Here is a 24,422-nt window from a genome sequence, read left to right as displayed (position 1 = left end):
GTACTTGAAACAACTTTCTCTCACGAACTCAAATGTAGTTTCATAATGGTGGGTACTGTGAAAGTATGTTGCCATGAAGGACTATATTTTTTCTTCAATTATCTTAAAAGCTGCGACAACTTGAAAGAAAATATGAAAGACAATCACTGCACATATACCCCCCCCCCCCTCCAAAAAAATAGTCCTGAAGGAAAGTTGATTTACAGCATAGAACAATTAAGATTGTAATTAATGAATCTGTAATGGATTTCAAATTAATACATATACACTGTATTGACACTGTATTTTACACTGTATTGAAATATTTTTGTTCAAAGGATATACATGAATATATTAAATACATGTCCTCAAAACAAAAAAAATATTTTCAATTCACAAATCTTTACATTATTATTCCAATTCAAAACAATTTTGAGTCTTATACAATTGAAAAAACAACCTATACTTAAGAAAAGCACCTTGACAATGTGGACTGCTCATTAAATTAATAAAATATTGGCAGGTCTAAAAATTCATATCACAAAGCAGATAAGGCCTGATTTCCATACAATGCAAGGTTTTCATAAAATAGTAAAAAAAGAAACTTATCTAATAAATATAAGCGATTAAACATTAATTTGTTTTGCGTAATCTTGCTCTTGGAGTTACGCCGTTTCCATTCATGGATGTCTGTTTGTACTTTCCACTGCCATTTCTAACACCATTTGTTTCTTTCTTGTCTTCTAATAACACATCATTCTTAACATCTCTATAGATGAAGAATTTCCAGAATGTAAAAAATAGAAGTCCTAGGGCACCTGCTATCCAGAACAGGGCAATGTGCTGAGGGAGGGGCTTACTGATGGTTTCCCAGTCAAATTTGACCACAATAAGGAATTCTGTGATGATTATCATGGCAATTAACCAGGACTGACGTCCAAACTTCTTGCAGGACCTAGAGTACATAGTAAATCTCCCAATATATAGACCCAAGACCACTGGTGATAACTCAAAGTAGTTAAAATCACACAGTTATCCTTATGAGACAATAAATTTTAATTTTACAAAATCAAACTTAAAATGAAATTAATTTTACTTGAACACTTAAGTTAAGAAATTGATCTGAAACTCACGGATCATCTAAGTATTGGAATGTCTCTCTCATGGCTGCTGCCCCCATGAAGAGGAAAAATGCCAGGCGAGTCAGATTGAGGTAGTGTTCAGGAGGAAGCCATAAAACAAACTTTAAATAAAACGTGTTCAGCTCTGCGACAAGAAACTGAAACAAAGTAGATAAACTGTAAAGAAAAAGACATGACTCAATTTCCATGTAAATGTTTGATTAGAGAGTGATGTTACACTTTGCCAATTAGACTAATTTCAATCCACTTCATTAACACTAAACAGTCCATTTTTCTTTTAATTCTAATTCTCACCTGCTGCACTGAGTCTGGCTTAATTGCAAGTTTAAGCATCATAATATCATTCAACTAATTGAACTGAACTCTAGAATTTAGTATATATATATATATATATATATATATATATATATATATATATATATATATATATATATATATATATATATATATATATATATATATATATATATATATATATATATATTAGGGATGTCAAAATATTTATTTTCTTTAGTCGAATGTTCAATTGCATTATTCGAACGATAGTCGAATATATTCGAAACTTTTTCGGAAAATCAAATTTTATTTCAAACTTCATTGGTACGTGACGTATTTAACCCCAAAACCCCTTTTCTCAAATTTATTAAAAAGTAACAACAAGTGTTACAGATGTTCACATGTGGATAGCGTGTTTATATTTACTAAAAATAGACCGCTAACTTCTCCAAAATGTATGATTTCCCCGTCAATATTGTCCATAAATCGGTCTGTAAAGACGTTTTTTTTAGTAAACATAAAAAATGACAGTACTACATGTATATTTTTTTAATGCTTATTATAATAATTGGGGGGATGTTTAAAACACATGCTATCCACACGCCAGGTATCTGATATACCGGTAATGTTAAACAGTGGAATATACTTTTTGTCCCGGCTATCAAAATGTCTTAAAATTTGTAAAACATTATTTAATTTTATAATAATTATCGTAGCGTCCAAACATGTCATGGTTATAATGGGTGCATGGTATGAGATCAAGTCCATTTAAAAATATTACAAACAAAGCCCAGTATAGTGAGATAATTTTATTACAAAAACAAAACATTAATTGATGAATAATTCTCACTGAAGTGAAGCATTTCTACTTACTGTACTTTCTACATGTAAAGTCAGTAGATTTTAATGAGGAAAATTATCTTTTCAACTGTGTTTGAGGAAAGACAGTTTCTCAATTTTAAGATGAGAATTCCATCTCTTTATCACTCTTTTATTGAATTTATTTATTTGAATATCGTTTCGTTATTCGATCGTCGGTCCATTCGACTGATAGTCGAATAGTCGACTATTTGTTGACATCCCTAATATATATATATATATATATATATATATATATATATATATATATATATATATATATATATATATATATATATATATATATATATATATATATATTTGAAATTAATGACATTTTTCAAACCAGTGTCCAAATTGTTCATAATCAATTCTGATAACCAGTATTTACTGCAAAGTTCTGCAGCAGAGATGTTTTGCTTATACGTATTTGCATTTCAATGTATTTTTTTCCTGTGTATCATATAGATCATACCTTTCCTTTTCTATATCACACCCTATATCAGCCCTCAACCAGTTTTAGCCTTCAGTATATACACAAACTTGTTCACCCCCCCAAGCAAAATGTGTCTCAGGTGGTTGGGCACCAGGTTATTTCAAACACTGTTCTTGGTCTGACACAGGGTGTGATATGGAAAAGGGCCTGCATTATTCTGTGTATATACACTCCATATAAAGTAGTAATACTTACAATAGCTATAACTCCTAACATGCACAGCCATCGTCTGAGACTAGACAAAGGTCGCCAGTCAAAATCTGTCCAGCTGTAGGGAGTAAACTGCAGGGCTATTCTCTTCATCTTCCCCCTGTAATGCAAGGCATATCCATCAATTTTTATTCATTGCTGCATGAAATGAAACTTTTTTCATCATTTGTACTCAATATCAGCCATTACTAATAAGTTAATATCTTTTTCAGACAGATTACCAAATGTCACTTGTGTTAACCTGTATGAGGGTATGTTCCACATGCCTCTCCAATGATACGGCTTCATTGATAAATAATTCAAGGTTTTCATCCCCAAGTATATTCCTAGTCCATTACACACAATAGCATCCATTATCCACTGAAAATTAATTACAAGATTCGTTAAAGAAAATTACTGCTGCTGTTTGTTACACATACTATGAAACATGTCTATGCTATGAAATCTGATTTACAGATATGAGAATATGTGTTGATGTACCAGTACTGTTACAATGGTGCACAATTAATGGATTTTAGTTACAGTGACATATGGGACAGGACATACATTTAGAAAACTGATACAGTCAGAGAGTCACTGAGGGCCCCGCTACAGATGTTATTGCTCTTAAATGTGCTTCTGTACAAAATTTGAAAAAATGTGTGAAATATCACGTCACAACAAAAGTGTCATGAATATACATTCAAACATATGTACAGACAGACAGACAAAGTGATATGACCCCAACCAATCTCCTATGCAGAGTTGTTGTTTGTTCCTCTCTCAGACACCTCTGCAATGGGCTCGCGTCAAGATTTTTGACATAACGTAAAAAACATAACATTTCAAGAATTATTTCAAATTAAACTAATAGTTTTATAATCTATTTAGTAAATATCTATCTTTAAGGACTATCATTAGCTTAGACATTTAATCAAAATGAATTAAAACAAACGCACTATTTCTCATGCTTACCACTGTGATAATAATAATAATAATAATAATAATAATAATAATAATACTTTATTTATAGAAGGTAACCTGATTAGTGCAAGCACTAGTCTTCCTCAGGGCCTTCTTTATAACACATATACAATGTATATATACAATAAACACAAATCACAATTATGAGATAATAAAATATAAACACTATGTTACAACAGAATAAATAAAATCATCAAAGCTTAGTTCAAAATGTGAAAAGGAGGGGGGGGGGGGGAGGAAATCACATATTTTCACGTAGAACTAGTACGTTTCGTAAGTAAAAAATTTTCAACACTACTTTTAAATATTGCAAGGGATTGGGATTTCCTGATACTTATAGGTAACTCATTCCAGATAATAACCCCTGAATATTGTAAAGAATTTTTAAATAAATTTGTTTTGTATTTTGGTAAACGAAGTTCGGAATTTGTTTCTGAGCGCAACGTATATGATCCAGAACTTTGAAATTCAAAAAAGTTATGCATATAATCGGGAGACATACCATGAAATGTTTTGAACATTAGAATGCTTTTCTGTAAATAAAGAAGTTCATGAACCGTTAACCAGCCTAAAGTGTTAAATAAAGGCATTGAAGGTGCATCATATTTTTCATTTAAGATAATCCTTGCTGCACGTTTTTGAAGTCTGTAGATTCTGTCGATGTGCGTTTGAGGAGAGTTACCCCAAATAGATAAACAATATAAAATTGATGGTAAAATAAAAGCGTTATAAAATAGTTTTCTAGTATGCAGTGGAAGAAACTTTTTAATTTTTCGTAAAGTAAATAATTTATATGTAAGAGTTTTGCAAACTGCATCTACATGACAAGTATATTGAAGAGTATGATCAATGTGAACACCTAATAATTTCTGCATTTCCACATTTTCAAGGGGATGACCGGAAAGTTGTAAATGAAGACTAGTGTTTTCTAATTTTGATTTCTTTTGTTGTGTGCCCCATTAACATACACTTTGTTTTATCGGTATTCAAAAGCATCTGATTTTGTTGACACCAGTTTTGTATTTGATAGAGGTCATGATTAAGAGTTGTTTCAATACGTGAAATATTGTTACCATGAAAATGCATCGAGTGTCATCAGCAAACATATCAATATTACAATGTTCAACAGACAATGGTAAATCATTAATGTACAATAGAAATAATAAAGGGCCTAATATAGAGCCCTGTGGCACACCTGCTGTGACTGGCAGTGATTCAGATGTGTATGCACCTATTTTAACACTTTGAGTTCGATGATATAAATATGATTCAAACCATTTAATTGATATTGGATCAAAGTGATAGCATTTAAGTTTTCTAATTAGTATATCATGATTAACAAGATCGAATGCTTTGCTAAAATCCAAGTAAGTAATGCCAATGAAATTTCCTTGATCTATTGCATGCAGCCAATTATCAGTTAGTTTTGTGAGAGCTGTCTGGCATGAGTGAAATTCTCTAAATCCTGACTGTGCTTTCATTAATAAATCGAAGTGAGAAGTAAAGATGCGTATATTTTCTGCTACATGCTTTTCTAAAACTTTCGATATAGTTGGTAAAATTGAAATTGGGCGATAGTTTCCTGGGTCTGATTTATCACCCTTTTTAAATAGAGGAGTTACTTTTGCGACTTTTAGCTGTGAAGGAAAAGACCCCTTGATTATGCTAGAATTTATTAGATGTGTTAGAGGTTTTGATATTATACTAGCTGAAAGTTTAAGCAATCTAGGTCCAAGAAAGTCTATGCCAGCAGATTTGTTTACATCTAGACTCTTTAACATATTAAATACTTTTTCTTCATTAATCAAAGGAATTTCAAAAAAGTCTTGATCTCCAAGTTTTGCCTCAGTGTATCTTTTCAATTTTTCTGAATCAAAAGTAGTAAATGAAAGATTGTTTAATAATTTTCTTGGAATTTGTGCAAAATGTTCATTAAAAGCATTTGCAATATCCTGTAAATTATCAAGATCTAACCCGTTATATGTTATATTGGAAGGGGATGAGTTTTTGTCTGATTTTGAGGCCAGCTGATTTAAGTGACCCCACATTTCTTTTGACGTAGAACTATTTTCAATTACTTTCTTATAATATGTAGATTTTGCATCATTAATTAAAATTGTGACTTTGTTCCTCCAAAATCTAAAATTTTCCATGTCTCCCTGTTTATGGTATTGATCTCGTAAATTCCTAGCATCATTTATTTCTGGAGTTAACCATTTAGTGCGAAATTCTGATTTAACACGCTTTGTTTTAACTTTTGCATGCTTATTAATTATAGCATTGAAAATATCATAGAAACAGTTTAAGATGTCATTTGGATCATGCAGTAGGATTAATTCATCAAAATTTGCATTGTTTAAATCAAGCAAAAATTCTGTTTCATTAAAATTTTTAAAGTCACGATATTGTATTTCAATATGTTTGTTTTTACGTTTCATGCTGTTAGAGCTTCGTGTGGCACATATTGGATAATGATCAGACATTGCTACAGGGGGTACTGCTATTTCACATATGTTAGCAGGGTGCGTAGTGTAGAAATGGTCAATGAGAGTTTTAGAGTTATTGGTAATTCTTGTTGGGGTGTTAATTAATTGTGTTAATCCAAAATCTACAATTGCAGATGACCAACTCCGCGGGGGGTCTTTGAGCATATCAATATTGAAATCACCTGCAATAATCACTTCCTGGTCATCACAGCAGGTAGCACACTGTAACTCTCTTACAAAATCATCAACCCAGCAGGAGGGGACAGATGGTGGACGGTAAACTGAACAATAAAGTATAGGCTTAGAATTTCTAAGATTAATTTCAAGCCACATTGTCTCAATATTGCTAATTTCTAAATCCTTACGGCGTTTATACTTCAGATCATTTGAGATATATGTAACAAGTCCACCACCACCCCTTCCTACTCTGTCTTTTCTTTCAAAAGAATATCCTTTTATATTTATAACACAATCATTAATATTTTCATCTAGAAAGGTTTCACATAAAGAAAATATGTCAACGTAATGCTGATCTTGTAAATACAAAACCAATTCATCTAATTTTGGTAAAATGTGACACACATTCAAATTGACAAAATGTAGACCCTTTTTCATTAAAGCAATATTTGATTTACATATATTTTGTTTTTCTTCATTTTGAGTATTTGGCACTGGGGGAGAAATTGTAGGGTTTTGTTTAAAATTTGAAAAAGTGTTTTTCTTATTTATACATGCATCTACATGTTCAGATGTAAAATTTAAATCATTTGAGTAATTATTAGATAAAGGACATCTGCAAATTGGTTCATTACAGTCAAAACAGAGATTATTTAAAGGATCAAAATAATTATTGACATTGATAATTGGACAGTTTTTCGTATTATCGGCACAACTTTCATTGCCGCGATCCTATTTGGTACAGAACTTCTGCTTGTGACCTTGATCACCACAGTACCAACAAACAACTTTGTTTCCATGTCGGCAGTTACGCGAGGAATGACCTTGCTCTCCACAATAATAGCATGTCTGCACAGATGAGGGTCGTTGTTGTTTAAGAATTTTTACATGTGTGTTGTACAGCTTAAGAAGCAAAGCAGTACCACGATCGGCCAAGTGAATGCCATCTCTCCAAAAGGAAGGGGAATTCCAGTGCTTGAATGATTTGCTGGTCTCGATAAGTGTAGCACCATATTCCTCACAAATATATTTTATGCACTCATTTACTTCAGTAACATCCGCATTACATCTTGGAATCACTTCCGATAGAAACACTGAAATTGTACGATTTCTCTTCTTGAGATCTGCAATTATTTCAATGAAATCATCCTGAATCGCATCGATGTTGCGCAAGTTAGCTACATCATTACCACCAGCCTGGATGATGACATTTTTGATGGAGGATACATCACATCTCTGTAGTTTTGTGCGGATGTGTGAAATGCTAGCACCACGATTAGTACTAACATTCACACTGGAATCTAAGCCTCGGGTTTTGATTCGTTGAAGAATAGAACTTCCGATGACCAGGGTAGTTTTTTGCTTTCCTTCTCTTGCTGAAATAGATGGAGAAATCCTTGTGAAGCTGCCTCGTTCTTTAGGAGTTGATATAGGCTGACTCTCTCTGGAAGGGTGTAAGTTAGGGTTGTCCTTTGTCGCAACCATTTTGGTTTTCTGTGTGGGTTGTAAATTTTTCCATACAGAACTGGCATCTATATCTGTTGATGTGCTGGTGTCTTTTTTGTCGACACTAAAAGAATATTGGCTGTGTCTCGATATTCCAGTTTTAATGGAAAGTCCTTCAGTTGAAGTTCCCTTCTGTTTCAATTGTATTCCCGGAGTTTGTGTGGAAGCGTTGGTACAGGCTTTTGTTTGTTGTGCTTCCAGGAGCTGCTTCTTTAGGAGATTTACTTCTTGTGTCAGCATTTTTACAGTCTCAGAAAGAAGTTTCACATTTTCGGAGCTGCTACATTGGTGACAAGTTGTCTCCACATTTGATTCATTTAGCTGTTTAGAGGGTCTCGGGGTCGATGTACAGTTGGGTTGACTGACAATAATTTTGCAATCTGTTAGAGAGTCAGTTTGGCTTATATCTACTTGACTCTTGACTTCGTCTAGAAAATCATTCCTATACCATTCAAATGCACCAGTCCCTTGAATGAGAATTGTATTTGTGCTTCTGTAAATTGTTACAGTTACCGAGTCACACATCGATTTATAGATGCAACCATTTCTATTATTATCTCCATGAAAAAGAAGCATCTTCTGTAGCACAGTTGACATAAATTCATGCTGCTGGCCATCATAGTTTATGGTCACACTTTCTGCGTTAAGTTTAACATGAAGAAAGTCTGGTATACTCACTGATGGAGTTAAGTCCTGTTCCTTGTTTGTACCAATAAATGATTGTGATAATCCATTAAATGAATTCAGAATTGATGTAAAAAGACTAACATTTGCACTGAGATCCATCATTTCTTTATCATTTTAACTATTCACCTGAGTGTAGATAAGAGCACTGTAACAGTGACTAGATTTTACAGTAACAGTAGCTAGACTTTGCAGTAACAGTTACTTGATTTTCAAAGCAGTGAAGGATGATATACGCGAGCCAACGACAGAGGTGAATGTATGAGCCGATGGTAGAGAGTGGACCCCAACATCTATAGGTTTCTTGCTCTTATAGTAAAGTTCTTGTGCACAAAATTTGAAAACGTTTCATTGAAAACTATTTTCTGAGTTATTGCGTCACAACAAAAGTGTTGGAAGATGGACAATGTTATTCCCATAGGGTTCCCTGTATGTAAGGCCTCTAATGAAGAATCATCTATGATCTGGATATCATTGTTACAATGACAAAATTTACAGTAACAATGACTAGATTTTACAGTAACAATGACTAGATTTTACATAAACAATGACTAGATTTTATGGTAACAATGACTAGACTTTACAGTAACAGTGACGAGACTAACTTTACAGTAACAGTGACTAGATTTTACAGTAACAGTAGCTAGACTTTGCAGTAACAGTTACTTGATTTTCAAAGCAGTGAAGGATGATGTACAATTTACTAAATATCAAACTTACAATACATGTATGACTTAATTTCAAAGTTCAAATGACAGTTATAAAAATGTAAAATTTACAATAAATTATGAAATGGATATTCATTTTACAATGATGCAGTGTCTGACTTACATGATCCCACCAACACTCGCTGAAGTTTGGCAGCTGGTGTTCTAAAGTGTATTCCAGAACCTCAAACATAATACTCAGAACCGTGCACAGCCACCAGTCTCTTAGGATCAGTGTCTGTCAAAAACAAAAAAAAATCAAATACAAATTAGAGAAAGATTCAGTCTGTGCAAAGCTACAATTAATAGACAAGAGAGCCATGGACCACAATGTTTGTCTGAGTAATATAACTTTTTTCTGATAAATAAATATTCAAAATATCCCTAACTGCATGTGGCTAAAAAAATTGGCCAGAAGCCTTTCTTTCAGTAATTCCTATTTACCAAAAATAATCTGATTCTTGCAAAGTAAGTTACAAATAACAGCTTTTTTGATCTTGAAGAACTTTCTAATTTGTCTAAGTATAATCCATGGTCTTTCAATGTGATTTTATGTTTTATTTTACAAGAATGTTAACCTTCTCCTGTGTTCTCACACTGACACTACGAGATAAAAGTTAAATCTTGCTAAAATTTTAATTCTAAACAAGTGCCACATGGTTGCTTTCATAATAATCTCGAAAACTATATATTACCATGCTGTTCATAAAATTTAATAAGGAAATACTCTGTTTTGGTTTGAACAAGTGGAAATCTACTAATTATGGAAGCTTTAAAACACATACTTTATAAGTATATAAGATTTCCTTTTATGACTCAGCGTTTCTCCTAAGAAGATTTTAGAATGACCTAACACTATTTTCACCATTGCCATATTATCTCCCATTGATAAGTACTGAATCCGTATCATTTGATCAAAATTTTTAATCAATTTATCCAACAGTACTTTGTAGCAAGTGTCGCTAAAATTCTTTCTGTGGTTTTGGGGAAGTCATTTTTTTTAAAGTACAAAATTAAGTATAGTCATTTGGCTAGTTCTGAAAAGGGTACCGATTGGGTGCTGCTATAAATGTATGCAGGGATCAACATTAACGGTTGTCCGATTGCCCGGGACAAGTAAATTCTCAGTTCGGGCAAATGAAACTGTCGACGTACTTGTCCGATCGGGCAAGTGAATTTTTCTAATTGAAATGTACGTATTTATTTAGTATACATTAATTTATAAATAAAACAATAAATTGAACACTTGATTTTCCCCAGGTGCCTGACTGACATTGTTTCTGCATTCGGAATTCGATGGTAGTGTTTCTGCCACTTTCTGGATTATACTGTTCATTTGAAATTCGGGTTCGTTATTCTGTTTTCTTTCGTGGTAAATATGCTCTTCGTCTTTAGAACATCTTTGTTAACTTCTTATTAAAAAATTAGTGTATTTATTTGCTCACAAAATATTAGTACAGTGTAACACAATGTATCGTGATCAAGTTAAAGATGTATGTTACGTAACAACTATCTTCCTTTAGAGTTGCTTCACAGTTGTCTCTGAAAATCACGATTCACAAGAGAATCCTATATACCAAAATAATTTTTAAAGATATGAATTTTATTAAAACGGAGGGTTATTGCTACATGGCAGTATGTGTTAACAGGTTAAATTTACAAGGATGGTAACATACATTTATGTACAAACGTAGCATCGCAATTTTTTCAGGTACCTCACCTTGCCAAATTGACAGTAGTGTATTTGGTCTCATTTTCATTTACAGTAATAAACAATTTTTTTCTTAAGTTCTTTCCTTATTTTGGGCTACCAAGTTTACCATTCGGACAAGCCAAAGTTTGAGATCACTTGCACGAAGGGCAAGTCAATCTGAAAGTTAATGTCTATCCCTGGTATGTGGGCATTAAAAATGTAAATTGTTTGTCAAAGTAGTCCAAAGAACTGCTGATTTAATTGTAGCACCATTAAACTTTAATCTTCCTCCAAAAGAACTTTTATTTTAGCAAAGTAACTCGAGTAGCCATTTTACCAGTTTGTATATTGCAGGTCATCGACTTTGACATGGGAGAGAAGTGAACTCGGTTACTTCCTTTCATGTGGTAACAATGACATAATATTTGAACTTTTTCAACATGTAAAGCGTCAGAATGTCACAAACAGTGAAATCTTTATGGTGCAAATAAGCTGCTGAGTTCTGAATGTGTTATCAGTTCCCATGCAAATCTTTAGATTTTAAAAAAAGTCTTCAATTGATCTGCCCAGCAAGATTTTAAATAAATGCCACTCAGTAAGTTAAAATGGCATTTCCAATGGATAAATAGAATTAGCTATCAAGTCTACCATGAGAAAGCAAGTGAAAACAGGTATTCAGAACTGGTAAAACGACAGCACAAAAATATTCTAATATTTTTCAGTAACCGTATAACCATTTTTTTAGGGTAAAAAATTTGGCAGCTATGGGTTTATAAGGTGTATCATTAAATTTGGTAGAAATATTTTTGGTGAATCCTTTCCCATATATTCAAAATGCATTGTTATTCTGTATGTAATGTTCATTTTTTTTGTTATCAGCTTTAGCAGAAAAAAAAGTACATGTACTCAAGTATGAAAGTAACAAGGCTTTCTTCAAAAATCTACAAATGTATGTACATGTATGTATTCACTAACAAACATATGTATTCACCAACAAACAACATACACATCTCAGACATCATCTAGGATATTTTCTTAATCAAACTTGCAAGCAAGTATATACAAAAGAACTTCAATTTAATTTTCACTTTTGGGAATCAAAATAAAATGCCAAAATTGCAAACAATCAAATATTACAAGCCTTCATATATAGGTATCAATTCATTTTTACACTTTTAAAATTTATTATTAGCTCTTAAAGATTATTCATAATTGGTCGAAATTCAAAACTGGTAAAACAACTGTTTAACAGACACAGACAGACACACTGTACATTGTATACCTCAGACACATTTTGATAGTTCAATTGAGCCTTCAGCTCAGATTAGCTTGATGCAATGAACTTATAACTTGTGTTTCATCATTCAATAATATATGGAATATTACCTTAAACCACCATCCAAAGAAGTGAGTAGGAACAAATCCATCCAGTTTATCCTAAAAAAAAAAGAAAAAAAAATTAAACATGGTGTGGAACATTATCCCTAGGATAAATAAATGAACATATAAAATTAATATACTATAAGGTTATCCTATTCCCTCCCATCTCCAATTTCCAAGATAATTTTGTAACACACGAGTTATCTTTATAATCATCTACATACACAATCTGATTAAAATCAGATCCCCGATCTGCTCCTTTATTTTTTTTTATTGTTGCTTCACAAGGAAAAAAAATAAAGGAGTGGATCGAGGATCTGATTTTAATCAGATTGTCCGAATACATATCTCTCTGGTGTGAAGATCTAAATACTTATCATGTTTCAAATGCTTATGATGGTATATCCTTTAACCTTTAAAATCTAAGGGTGACCTTGAACTGTCCTGGAATAATTACAATTATATCATAACTGACAAAATATGATGTCTCCATGATCATTTATAATTTAGTTATTAAAAGTTAAGGCCATTATTAAAACCTGTTGATAATAAACAGTGGAGTTACTGGAACAAATATAGTAAAGCACCCTTACAACAAAGTGCCAGAGACGACTGATTCTGCTTCGTTATAAGCGTAATTCATTCTATCTGTTATGTTCACAATATATTTTAAAATCACAGGGAATGAAAATTGCTTCCCTGTTAGTGTCAATTCATTATAAGCCTGTTTGCTATATGAATGTTTGACTGGATGTTAACTAATTTACACATTTATTTATCTTGCCGTGATCTTTGATCAGGCATAAAATGTTCCTAGAAAAAAAAAAGCCATAATAATTACTATTAGACACTGTAATAATGACACTCATCACTTATAAACACCTCCGTTGCTGAAAGCTTTCAGTGTGTTGTAGGTAGTTTTCTCTTCTAGAAACCATCTGAATGTATTGATTGATAAATGAAATGGTAGAAATCATCACATTAGGCAATGTTACACTTCAATAACAGCTACTCTTTCAGACAAGAATCAATGCTGAGGCCTTGAATTCAATGCCACACCTAATCCTCCTTGATCTCTTTAGTAAAGCCTTCTGATCAGTACATAGATCTGATATCAATAAAGCACTGTGGTATGTAGCATACAGAGAGGTTCAGTGTATACAGTTTTAAATTAGTATCCCTGGACTAAGTTTGGTACAACACATAAATCCTGCCAAATCAGTGATATGAGGTGTTCAAAGACCATTCAAAATTATGTAGACTCTATTATTTACATCAAACAGTAATGAAATTTCACAGACACATATTTCTTAATCCAGTAAAATTCTGTTAAAATGCTTTAATAATAACTTCTCCTCAAAATATTGCTGTTATGATATTGCTATCATGATGTATGAGGCACAGCAAAATTTTACTCATTTATTTTCTATAATTTGCAAAACTATTTGACAGCTTTCTCCATTGATATGAAATTTTGTTGACCATATAATAGATTTATAAAAAGATTCTTTTATAATATGTGTAACTTTTTGCTTGTTCACGTTGTCACATATTTTTTCTGTGCAACAGGTCCGTGTAATTTTTTAAAACAGTCCTTGTATATTGTACTAATTTAATAGACTTCACTTGCACGGTGATAAATCATGATAAACAATGTTGAAATTGTTTGAGAAAATGCATTAGAAATAACATTTAAATCATAAAATAGTGACCTAAAAAGGATGTAATTATAAGCCTTAATGATTACGTTTTGAACTTTATCCACTATAAATCACAAACAAGCACATCAAACTTGTCTAATAAAAATATTCTAATTTTTCTAAAATCTGCAATTGCTTGCTTTTTGTTCAAGATGTGTGTGATCTGCTCTAATATGTTATACCAGCTTAAAAATTACCCTTGACGGTATTTATGGGACCCAAATATTATACACGTAAGTAATCAGCAACTGTTGCATGTTTTCACATCAGAGAGATATACAGTCAAACCTCGTTATCTTGAACTCAATGAGACCAAGAAAAAACTTTGAGATAGCCGAGGATTCAAGATATCAAGGGAAAATACTTAAAGAATAAGGGGTTGGGACTTCCAAATCACTTTGACATATCCATGGTATTTGAGACATCAGTGTTCAAGATACAGAATTTCAACTGTATTCATCAAATAAGTACATATCAATGCATCGGTTTGACTTAAATCCTTTGGACTACCATTCATTTGACGTACCCAGAGATTATGCCATGGATCAGAAGCATTAGCGTCAAAGAATAAACAGTTTCCACCATACGCCTTCTCTGGAAGCTTTACTCCAAGACTGGAATCAAAATGTTTCATCATGGCTCTGGCATCGGAAGCATTCTACAGTTTAATATAGAATAAATACACGTGTAATTTCAAGCTCTTCTCTAAAAAAAATATTTTGCAATTCATAGAGGATGTCTGCATGATTACCAGAAATGATAATAAAACCTTCAGTCCAAGAAGTTCCACAGAAAAAATCAATTTACAGACTATCAATGTACATGTATAAACAAACCAAAAGCCAATGGGCTGCTGTGCTCACCTGAGTCACCAATCCTTTTTAGCCAAATAAATATTCATACATGTATTGTGGTAAATAAAAGTCCTTTTTGAAAGCATCAACTTGAAGTTAATTTGATGGACAGTATCAAATTAATATCTACCACATTTAGCGAAAGCAAGGGAAAATTACTTTCAAAATATAATTAGAATTCAGATTGCTCAGATTGACCAGGCATGTGAAAGTTTGTTTAGTAATGTATTTCTTCAATATTTTTTTATAAAATATATCATAATTTGACCTAAAAAAAAAATGCTTGGCAATTATTTTTCATACATCTTACCTTAATTTACCCACTTTAGAACTTTGGAATGTATATGTTCAAAAGTTTAGGATAAATATCATTTTCACTGTATTTTTTCTCACTTTTAATCTTGTGAGAATATCTGATATACATGTACATATAAAGGTTGGCTTTACAGTGAACCTTCATAAATTCAAACTCAATGAGGTAATGAGAAAAAACTTCAAGATATCTGAAGAAAGACGGTAGTTAGGTTAAAATGCAATAAGTTAATTTTGGTTGTAACTTGACATTTGATTGGATAAAAAAATTAGAATATATCGTATAACCTGGGTTGCCTACGTCACAATGACATGTCAAAAATCTATCAATCTGCTTGACGTTACATTTAGAATATGTACAATTTGAAGGCATTTTTGAAGGAGAAATTGTCTTATTTTTTACACTTAATGATGGACTTAATGATGGAAAATTAAATTATAAGGAATGAATTTAATAGCTACCCAAGTTATACTGGTATAACCTGGGTTGGAACAGTTTACGCTTTTATTATAAACCGCTTCGCAGTTTATAAAGCGTAAAATGCCCCAACCCAGGTTATATATATAAGTACATGTATTGTATTGTATAAGTTGAATAGATATTAAATTCATTCCTTAATAAAGAAAAAAATTCAGCTGTATTTGTATAATTTATCAAATATTTCTCTGTGTATTAATGAAAAATGTGTCCTCTAATTGAATTTTTTAAAAACTAAGGTACTGTTCAGAAACCTGAGCAGAAATTGCTAGATCCTCGTACCTACTGATTACCCGTTTATGATTTAATAATGCTTACTAGATTTCAATGCTCAGTTGACACCCTCCTATTATTACAACAGAAATTTAATAATAAAGGTCACATAAAGGATACGAAAGGTGTTTGAAGAAAATAGAAAATTAAGGATTGCTCTAATAAATCAGACTGTGATTCAGATAAACTTATTAAAAACAAACAAAGGTGAAAAGTGATTTACCTGGAATAAAAGCCAAACCAGTCCCAGTTCATAAACTACACTCATGCACATTACGAGTCTCCAAAATGCTGTAAATCAGGAGAAAATTAATCTAAGGTGAGGCACAATATAATAAGTCAAACTCTAAAATAATCTCATGCTCTCAGGTGATTTCAACTTAAATACCACTTGTAATTTTTGTTATTTTGGTAAGTCAAATCAAGTACATTTACTGTAAATACGGAAATTTTACCATTCTTTCCTATGTTCATCCAAACATATTAAAAACAATACCCTATCCAGTGTTATGTATAGTAAACCCTTCTTGCTATCTAGTCTGTAAGAATTAAAATACATTTAATTATAATAAATAAGACCATTTTTTCCCTCCCCTCCCCTCCCCCTTCTTGTGAATCAGGACAAAAAATAAAGTGGTGAACACTTCCTAGTAGAGTAAAACCTAGTTCTAGTGAACCTTCTAGAATGCAAAAACTGCTTGAATATGTCTTAATTTTTCATAGTCACTTGACATTATATTATACAAATTACTGTGAAAAAATATGACTGCTCTAAAAGTTATTCACAACAATGAAGTTACTACACATGATTTCTACAATACAGATTTATTCAAAATATGATGATGAGTATTACATTCAGTTTATCGGTTATCCAGTCAGGTTTTTCACATTCTTACAAAGTTCTATAGAAATATCTCACACATGTACTTAATTATGTACCCCAAAATAAATGTGCAATGTACATAAACTTCAGAAACCCAGCCTATACCATACAGTCTTGTCTTCAGAATTGAGCATCAAATATTTCCATTTCTATTTGTTTTCTCTGTGATAACTCTTTGAAAGTTAAGAAAGTTGATTTCTTGATCATTCTACCAGAATGTAAATTTCGCCAAGCGAAAGGTCAGGAGCTTAGAAGGCCTAATATGCATGTAAATCTAATGCAGCTGTCTTTGTGTTTGACGTCAGTGGGTGGGGATTATTGAAATTGATATGTGAGGCCTCATGTAATTTAAATCTATTAATCTACATTTTGAAAATCTAAATTTACAATTTTATTTTACAATGAAATGGAAATATAAGGCATCACTGTCTAGTTAGTAGAGTATGCCAGGGACATCAACGATAGTTGGAAACGTGGGATAGTTTATGCATAACGGGCTTTGCCCATTATGCAAATTAACCCACGTTTCCAACTATCGTTGATGCCCTGGCATACTCTACTAACTAGACAGTGATTCCTTAAATATGCATAAAGAAATCTGACTGTTAATTATAAATATGATTTGGATATTCACAGTGATTTCCCTTGAGCTGACATAGACAAACTTTAGTACACATAAAAAGAACAGAAACCCAAGTCAATGTGTAACAGATACATGTTCTGGTATTTTAATTTTGAAATGTCAGTTTTTAGAACAGATTAATATGAAAAACGTCAAAAATCAATACACACTTAAATTAGGGACTGTCTACAGAGCCGAATGCATCTTCACTCTGACGAGCAAGGAATGAACAATTCTGAATGAAAACTGATTGTGTTTTTTAAAAAAAAAACTACAAATCTCCTTATATAATCGCACAGAAAGACTTATTCATTTCCTCACACTTACCAAATGAAATATGCCAATAAAGATTTTTTATATTGATTAAACATACTTATGTTTCAAGGGAAGTTTATCACATAAGAAGATGAAACCTTGTTTCTTTTCACTTCCTGAACCCAAAGTAGCCAGCAAAACATAAGTACATATTTTTAGCAAATCTACTTCCAAAATTCAAACAAGAAGTATTTACTTGTTCATATACAATTCAAATTTTTCAATATATATAATTAGCCCAACATGCATAAAAAAGTGTGCCTAAAAACTGAAACTCTAAAAATTATGAAAGAAAATGTAAAGGTAGATTCTTGATCTAGAACTCTACCTGGATGTGGTCTCCTAAATACACCATCTGGGGTCTGTGTCACTCCAAAGAGCAAAAAAGTCAAAACCATGGCAACAATACCTCTGAAAACAAAAGCAGATGCTGACAAATACCTCATGCAATCAAAGAAGTACAAACAGACATGACAGATATCAGAATTTGTACCTTGATTGATCCATTCACAAATAAAGAAGTCAAAATCCCACTAATACACTGTACAACTAGGTATAAAATAAACGAGACATGCTATAATATACTCTTCAAGATTCCATTTAAACAACCAATGAATTAAATTTACTTATAGACGTCATAAATTACCATTATGTCAAGCTTGAATTTCTAAATTATATTCATGTATAATTTCATGACCTTTGTGATTTTCATTTGAATATACCTGGCAGACCACTACCAGTCTTCATGCTGGACATCGTGGACTGAACTAACCTTTTGTTATTGTACTCAGCATCATATGTGTCTTCTTCAAACAGTGTAACATACACCAGGATACAGCTGAACACCACAAGGACAGTGATTGTGTGAGCCCGCCTGTAATACAGTACATGTACAACCAATCAAATAAACTAACAGAGATCTGGTCGTCAGTAAGCTATAAAATCAAAACTGAGATTAATGGTATGTTTAGCAAAAGGTTTACAGAACTTGAGGATCACCTGAGTATAATAGGCATTCTCAGAACATGTCCAACTCATCTCACCTAGTACTCAAGTGACACATTTTTTTTTACAAATGGATGTGGACTGTTACATGTTGCATAAAGCTTGTCTCATAGATGCTTAGGTGCAGAAAACATTTTTAAAGATATAAAGCATTTCAAATGTATATATAAATTATGATCAGTTTAATTAGCCCCATTCTGGAGACATAAATTTCACAGTTTGGTAAAAGGCTCATAGCTTTCTGTCATGAAGCATATAGTTTGCCTACACGTCTAAAATTAAGCTTTTCAAAATTAAGCATAATAAATCTATGATATAACAGTCCTAAGGCCTTGATTGCAGGTTCAATTCAATGAATTTAACAATTTTTGTAGATCAAGGGTTAAGTTTCTCATTATAACATTTATGCAAACAGTTTGCTTGCTAGATGTCCACAAGTAAAGAAGATTTTTAAAGGTGTTCAAGAAAGTAATACAGAGGATTATCTGAATGTAAAGAATCCAGGATATTTGACCTAATTACAGTTATTGACATAATTAAAATATTGGATATTGGAATGGTTTTATATTGTTGCACTTAAAAATACTCATATCAAAAAACTTTACTATGATTGTCATATTTTTTTTATTTTTTAGATAAAATGCACTTTTTCTTTTGAGTTAGATATTAACATGATTAAATTTATTTCCGATTGGTCCATTTGAATGACATGTAAATGTGAACAGGTACCTAATTTGAAAAGCATGTTAATCCAATGTGTAATTCATACTACATTTCTTGGTAGACATTTCTGTTAAAAAAATCATTATGCTGCCATATATTTCAAGAATGGCATTAAGAATTGCTAAATATATCTCATCACATATTTGATTATGCATTATTATATATATTGCTGTAAATGTATTAGTTTATCAGACATATTGACAGGAACGGTGTAGGAGATAACACATAAGATCTTGCTGACATATTAATTGAACATATCAAACTGGGGTACACTGTGGTGTCAGAAGTCCAGGTCCTTGATAAAGTAATTAAAATCTATGGAAAATTACACACTCACACACACTGAGGACAAAATTTTCCAACATCATAGCGGTATTTTCTGAATCAGGATAGTAATACTGTTATCTTATCTGTATTAATGAGCCCTTGCTCCTGGTTTACTTTAGGAAAATATTTAGATTTTGTAATACCAGGTATTGTATTTGCTTAGTAATGAAATTTTTTTAAGGCCAGGGTCAGCACATGTACAAACACTGTTGATCAAAATGGACCTAGTTTTAATAAAGTGCAAATATTAATATTCTGCATTTCTATATTTCATTTATTTTCCTAAATTTCAAAACTATAGACAACATATTAATATTTTAGATCTTTTTACACAACATATCCAGTATGCAAAGACTTGGGCAATACCTACATAAGACACCAAGATGTTCTTTTAATTTATTTTCCTGTTTAAAATGTAATACCAGTAGATATAAACAAAGCAATACTATAGCTAGACTATCCTAGTATGAACTTATTTTCCCCAGTCTACAAATAATTAAGCCTTATATTTATTACCAAAAGAATGACATGGTGCCATCATCCTGGATATCTTTAAACTTATTCTTTTCCTCCTCCCAATTGTGTGCTGTGGTGCTATGCAGCTTTAGGATGTGGTCAGGAGTGTTCCTTGCTGCAGCCATGATGATCAGCTATCCAGCTGACCCAATAGTCTAACCTAATCCTCCTTACCTGTAAAACATAATCAGCACTTCCTATATATATAGACTAATTTACATGTAATCCAGTTCTAGCCACCAACCACGATTACCACAATAATTAATCCATTAACTTATATATATATATTAAGCAACCTCATTTTATTCTATCATCTATGCATGTAAAATATTTCTCTTCACCAAGCCAAAAACTTCTTTCATTCAAATGATGGCATTTTGTCATCTTCACAGTTTTCCCCTTGGTTATACATCGCTTATAGCCAAAGACATAGCAGATAATAAACACTGTCTCCTACAAATTGCAATAAGTATTTATTTTGGAATGTCAGTGAGGGTTTGGGTGTTTGAACATGGTAATTTTTATACTGAAGATCATTAAAGTTTAAAATTGGAATGTAAATATTAGAATAATTTTTTTTCATCCTTCAAATATATATTTTTTAAAAAAGTGGGTAAAGGTGCCTTAAGTTAATCATTTTAATAAGTGGAATCAACTTTTGATGCATTTAAATCTTGTATGCCAATTGATTGGAATAACACTAACTACTTACAATTCTCAATGTATTTTAATAGGAATTGATCTTATACTTAAAAAAATTAAATTACAAAAATAATCAGAATTCAACAAAGAATTAATCTACGATATAGGGTCTATAGGCAGTCTAGACGAACTCCAAAAACAGCGTTTCCGGAAGTAAGAAATTGAGACTGAAAAAGACTCCGAAAATCGAGTCCACGCATGCGCACACACACAAAAAATGGCGATTTTTCGGCAAAAATGATGGGTCTACAAAAACTGTCCGTGCAAAGTTTTGGAAAGTATGGCAATTATATCAGTACTCAGAAATGCTAAATAAAAGACTTCAGAAGAGATCGTATTTGTCAGATTTTTGATTTTATTTGCAAAAAAGGAGATATTTACTTTCAAAGTCAACGTTTAAAGTCAGATCAATTACAGAGAAAATGATACGTTTTATGAAGTAAATATGCATAATAAAAGGGATATATATGCAAAATGGGACAATATATATTGTAAGTGTTAAAAACTTGACTGAATTTTACACATAAATTAGCATTCCGGTTTTTTATTTGTGTACGACATCTGAATCGAACGCGTAAGTTTTTACCATCGTTATTTACCGATTTTTTTAATCACATACAAATATATATTATTATGAAAACCGTTTTAAAACTATTATCTATCAATATGAAGACTTTAAAAACCACTCCTCTAGATATTAAGGGCACAACATGTCTTCTAAAAATGAACCTGTTAATATCTCTGCTCCGTGGTGAAAAATGCGCATTTTTGATTAAAATAAATACAAGTTGCCTATCTTCAAAAACAAATAAAAGCACCTTTATTGTAGGAACGACATAAAATTTAAATCAAGGAGACAATAAATTAAATAAGAAAATATTTCTTACCGGCAGTATTGAATTCGATGTCGTATATCCAATTCACTATTATGCAAGAGTTTGAAGCGATAAATAAGTCAATTTTCACAAAATAATTTAATAAATGCAATTATCCATTCAACAAAAAATAAAATGAGTAATAATGCACTAAATACACAATTATGCAGCCGTATATTTGGAGAAAGCGAACGACAATCCATCGTTTGTTTACATCGGACGCCATTTTGCCGCAATGCATGATGGAGCCAAAGACTTCGTTTTCGGAGTTCACGCTGTTTTTGAAGTTCGTCTAGACTGATAGGAGGTTAAAAACCAAACTACAATTTATCATGATGTTTACAATGGAAAAAAGATCACAATGTTACAATGTAATTTTGAAAATCGGTTCAAAGTGCAGAATTTTTAAGGCACTGACTATTTAAAATTAAATATAACAGTTGGAGTATTTCATCTGAAAAATTTATTACGAAATGCATTTAAAAAAATTGATTCGAGGAAATTTTTAAACTCAGTTTTCCAAGTCTGTGCCTTCACTCTTGGTCTTCACGTTTGATGAACTTCTAGCATAACTGTGAACTAATTTGTTGTTCCTAATAGTCACTGACAGATCAATAACAGTTATTGATGTAACTATCATGGCAGTTGCTACCTGTACGGTAAACTGTTGACAGCACCAGCAACAGACTTGTCAACATATTTTAATCTCACTAATGAGGAACCGATTTAAAGAAAATTTGAATTAATGTCATTCCTTACCTCTAAATTTTTACGCAGCTACTTCGTTTAATCCCCTGTCTGGAAACTGCGTTTGAACACATGGAGAATCTGACGAAAACAAACTCATCACGGAGGTATATTTACTTATAGAAACAGGCTATGAGACCGTGGTCTCATCTAACTCAAAACGAGGCTATTGCTCACCGGAATGGGTTCTCTCATCTATTTTCCCCTAATCATATCCGGTTATAATGTAACCCTAACGTTTCCGTGCAAAATTATGAAATTTTTTACTTGTATCAAGCCTTAAATTTAGACCTTAAATATAGACTTTAGTTCTGTCTTTAGGACCATGGAGCAGTGAGGGTTCTGAAGCATTGTAAACAGATTTTAAAATGCAGAAGGCAGGTATGATAAAAATTGACTAAAAAATATATAACCATATTTCCAGGGACCTACTAGTATATAGGTCCCTGATATTAATTATTTCATTATTAAAAAGAAAATGTCCAGTTTACAAATGAGGAAAATATGACAACACACTTTGACACCTATGAACAGACAAACATACAGGGTCTTATGTTTACAACACTGTAGCAAGAGACCATTGGCACAAAACACTCTTAAACATGCATGGTCTCATGTTTACAGACTGTAGCATGAGACCATTGACATAAAACACTCTTAAACGTGGATGGTCTCATGTTTACAAACTGTAGCATGAGACCATTGACATAAAACACTCTTAAACGTGGATGGTCTCATGTTTACAAACTGTAGCATGAGACCATTGACATATAACAGTCACAAACACACATGGTCTCATGTTAACAAACTGTAGCATGAGACCATTGACATATAACAGTCACAAACACACATGGTCTCATGTTTACAAACTGTAGCATGAGACCATAGGCATATAACAGTCACAAACACACATGGTCTCATGTTTACAAACTGTAGCATGAGACCATTGACATATAACAGTCAAAAACACACATGGTCTCATGTTTACAATACTGTAGCATGAGACCATTGACATATAACAGTCACAAACATGCATGGTCTCATGTTTACAAACTGTAGCATGAGACCATTGACATAAAACAGTCACAAATACACACGGTCTCATGTTTACAATACTGTAGAATGAGACAATTGACATATAACAGTCAAAAACACACATGGTCTCATGTATACAAGCTGTAGCATGAGACCATAGACATATAGCAGTCACAAACACACATGGTCTCATGTTTACAAACTGTAGCATGAGACCATTGACATATAACAGTCACAAACACACATGGTCTCATGTTTTCAAACTGTAGCATGAGACCATTGACATATAACAGTCAAAATCCCACATGGTCTCATGTTTACAATACTGTAGCATGAGACCATGACATATAACAGTCACAAACATGCATGGTCTCATGTTTACAAACTGTAGCATGAGACCATAGACATAAAACAGTCACAAATACACACGGTCTCATGTTTACAATACTGTAGAATGAGACAATTGACATATAACAGTCAAAAACACACACTGTCTCA

The 24,422-nt window shown here is 32.3% G+C and overlaps 1 protein-coding gene and 1 long non-coding RNA gene across 2 annotated transcripts in view; one reads left to right on the top strand and one right to left on the bottom strand.

Annotated features, from left to right (window-relative positions):
- Positions 1-421: 421 nt before the first annotated feature.
- On the bottom strand, positions 422-22,987 carry LOC133191526 (phosphatidylserine synthase 2-like). Its single transcript, XM_061327273.1, has 12 exons — positions 22,902-22,987; positions 20,566-20,739; positions 18,767-18,868; positions 18,323-18,405; positions 16,398-16,465; positions 14,784-14,915; positions 12,564-12,614; positions 9,609-9,722; positions 3,203-3,321; positions 2,947-3,061; positions 1,113-1,258; positions 422-934 (listed from the first exon to the last, which is right to left on the bottom strand). The coding sequence occupies exons 2-12, from the start codon at positions 20,688-20,690 to the stop codon at positions 613-615; spliced, it is 1,377 nt and encodes a 458-aa protein (XP_061183257.1). The 5' UTR covers positions 20,691-20,739; positions 22,902-22,987; the 3' UTR covers positions 422-612.
- A 225-nt stretch (positions 22,988-23,212) lies between these two features.
- The window catches only part of LOC133191525 (uncharacterized), a 6,366-nt gene continuing 5,156 nt past the window's right edge, over positions 23,213-24,422 (top strand). The window contains exon 1 of the long non-coding RNA XR_009721717.1: positions 23,213-23,270. This is a non-coding gene — a long non-coding RNA (uncharacterized LOC133191525). The remainder of the gene's footprint in view (positions 23,271-24,422) is intronic.

Source organism: Saccostrea echinata, unplaced genomic scaffold, assembly GCF_033153115.1.
Source record: "Saccostrea echinata isolate AGI-Se365-2 ecotype Australia unplaced genomic scaffold, CSIRO_AGI_Sech_v1 ptg000023l, whole genome shotgun sequence".
Classification (NCBI taxonomy): domain Eukaryota; kingdom Metazoa; phylum Mollusca; class Bivalvia; order Ostreida; family Ostreidae; genus Saccostrea; species Saccostrea echinata.
Note: the sequence above shows the minus strand (reverse complement) of the source record. Positions and strands in the feature narration are given on the sequence as shown.

What these genes read in the sequence shown, in the direction of transcription:
- LOC133191526 (XM_061327273.1), bottom strand. Translation starts at nt 20,690, where the DNA reads ATGGCTGCAGCAAGGAACACTCCTGACCACATCCTAAAGCTGCATAGC. An exon ending in ATCCATGGCATAATCTCTGG is followed by an intron (nt 12,615 to 14,783) that starts GTACGTCAAATG and finishes TTTTTTTTTTAG; the next exon opens with GATAAACTGGATGGATTTGT. An exon ending in TGGAACATACCCTCATACAG is followed by an intron (nt 3,062 to 3,202) that starts GTTAACACAAGT and finishes CTTGCATTACAG; the next exon opens with GGGGAAGATGAAGAGAATAG.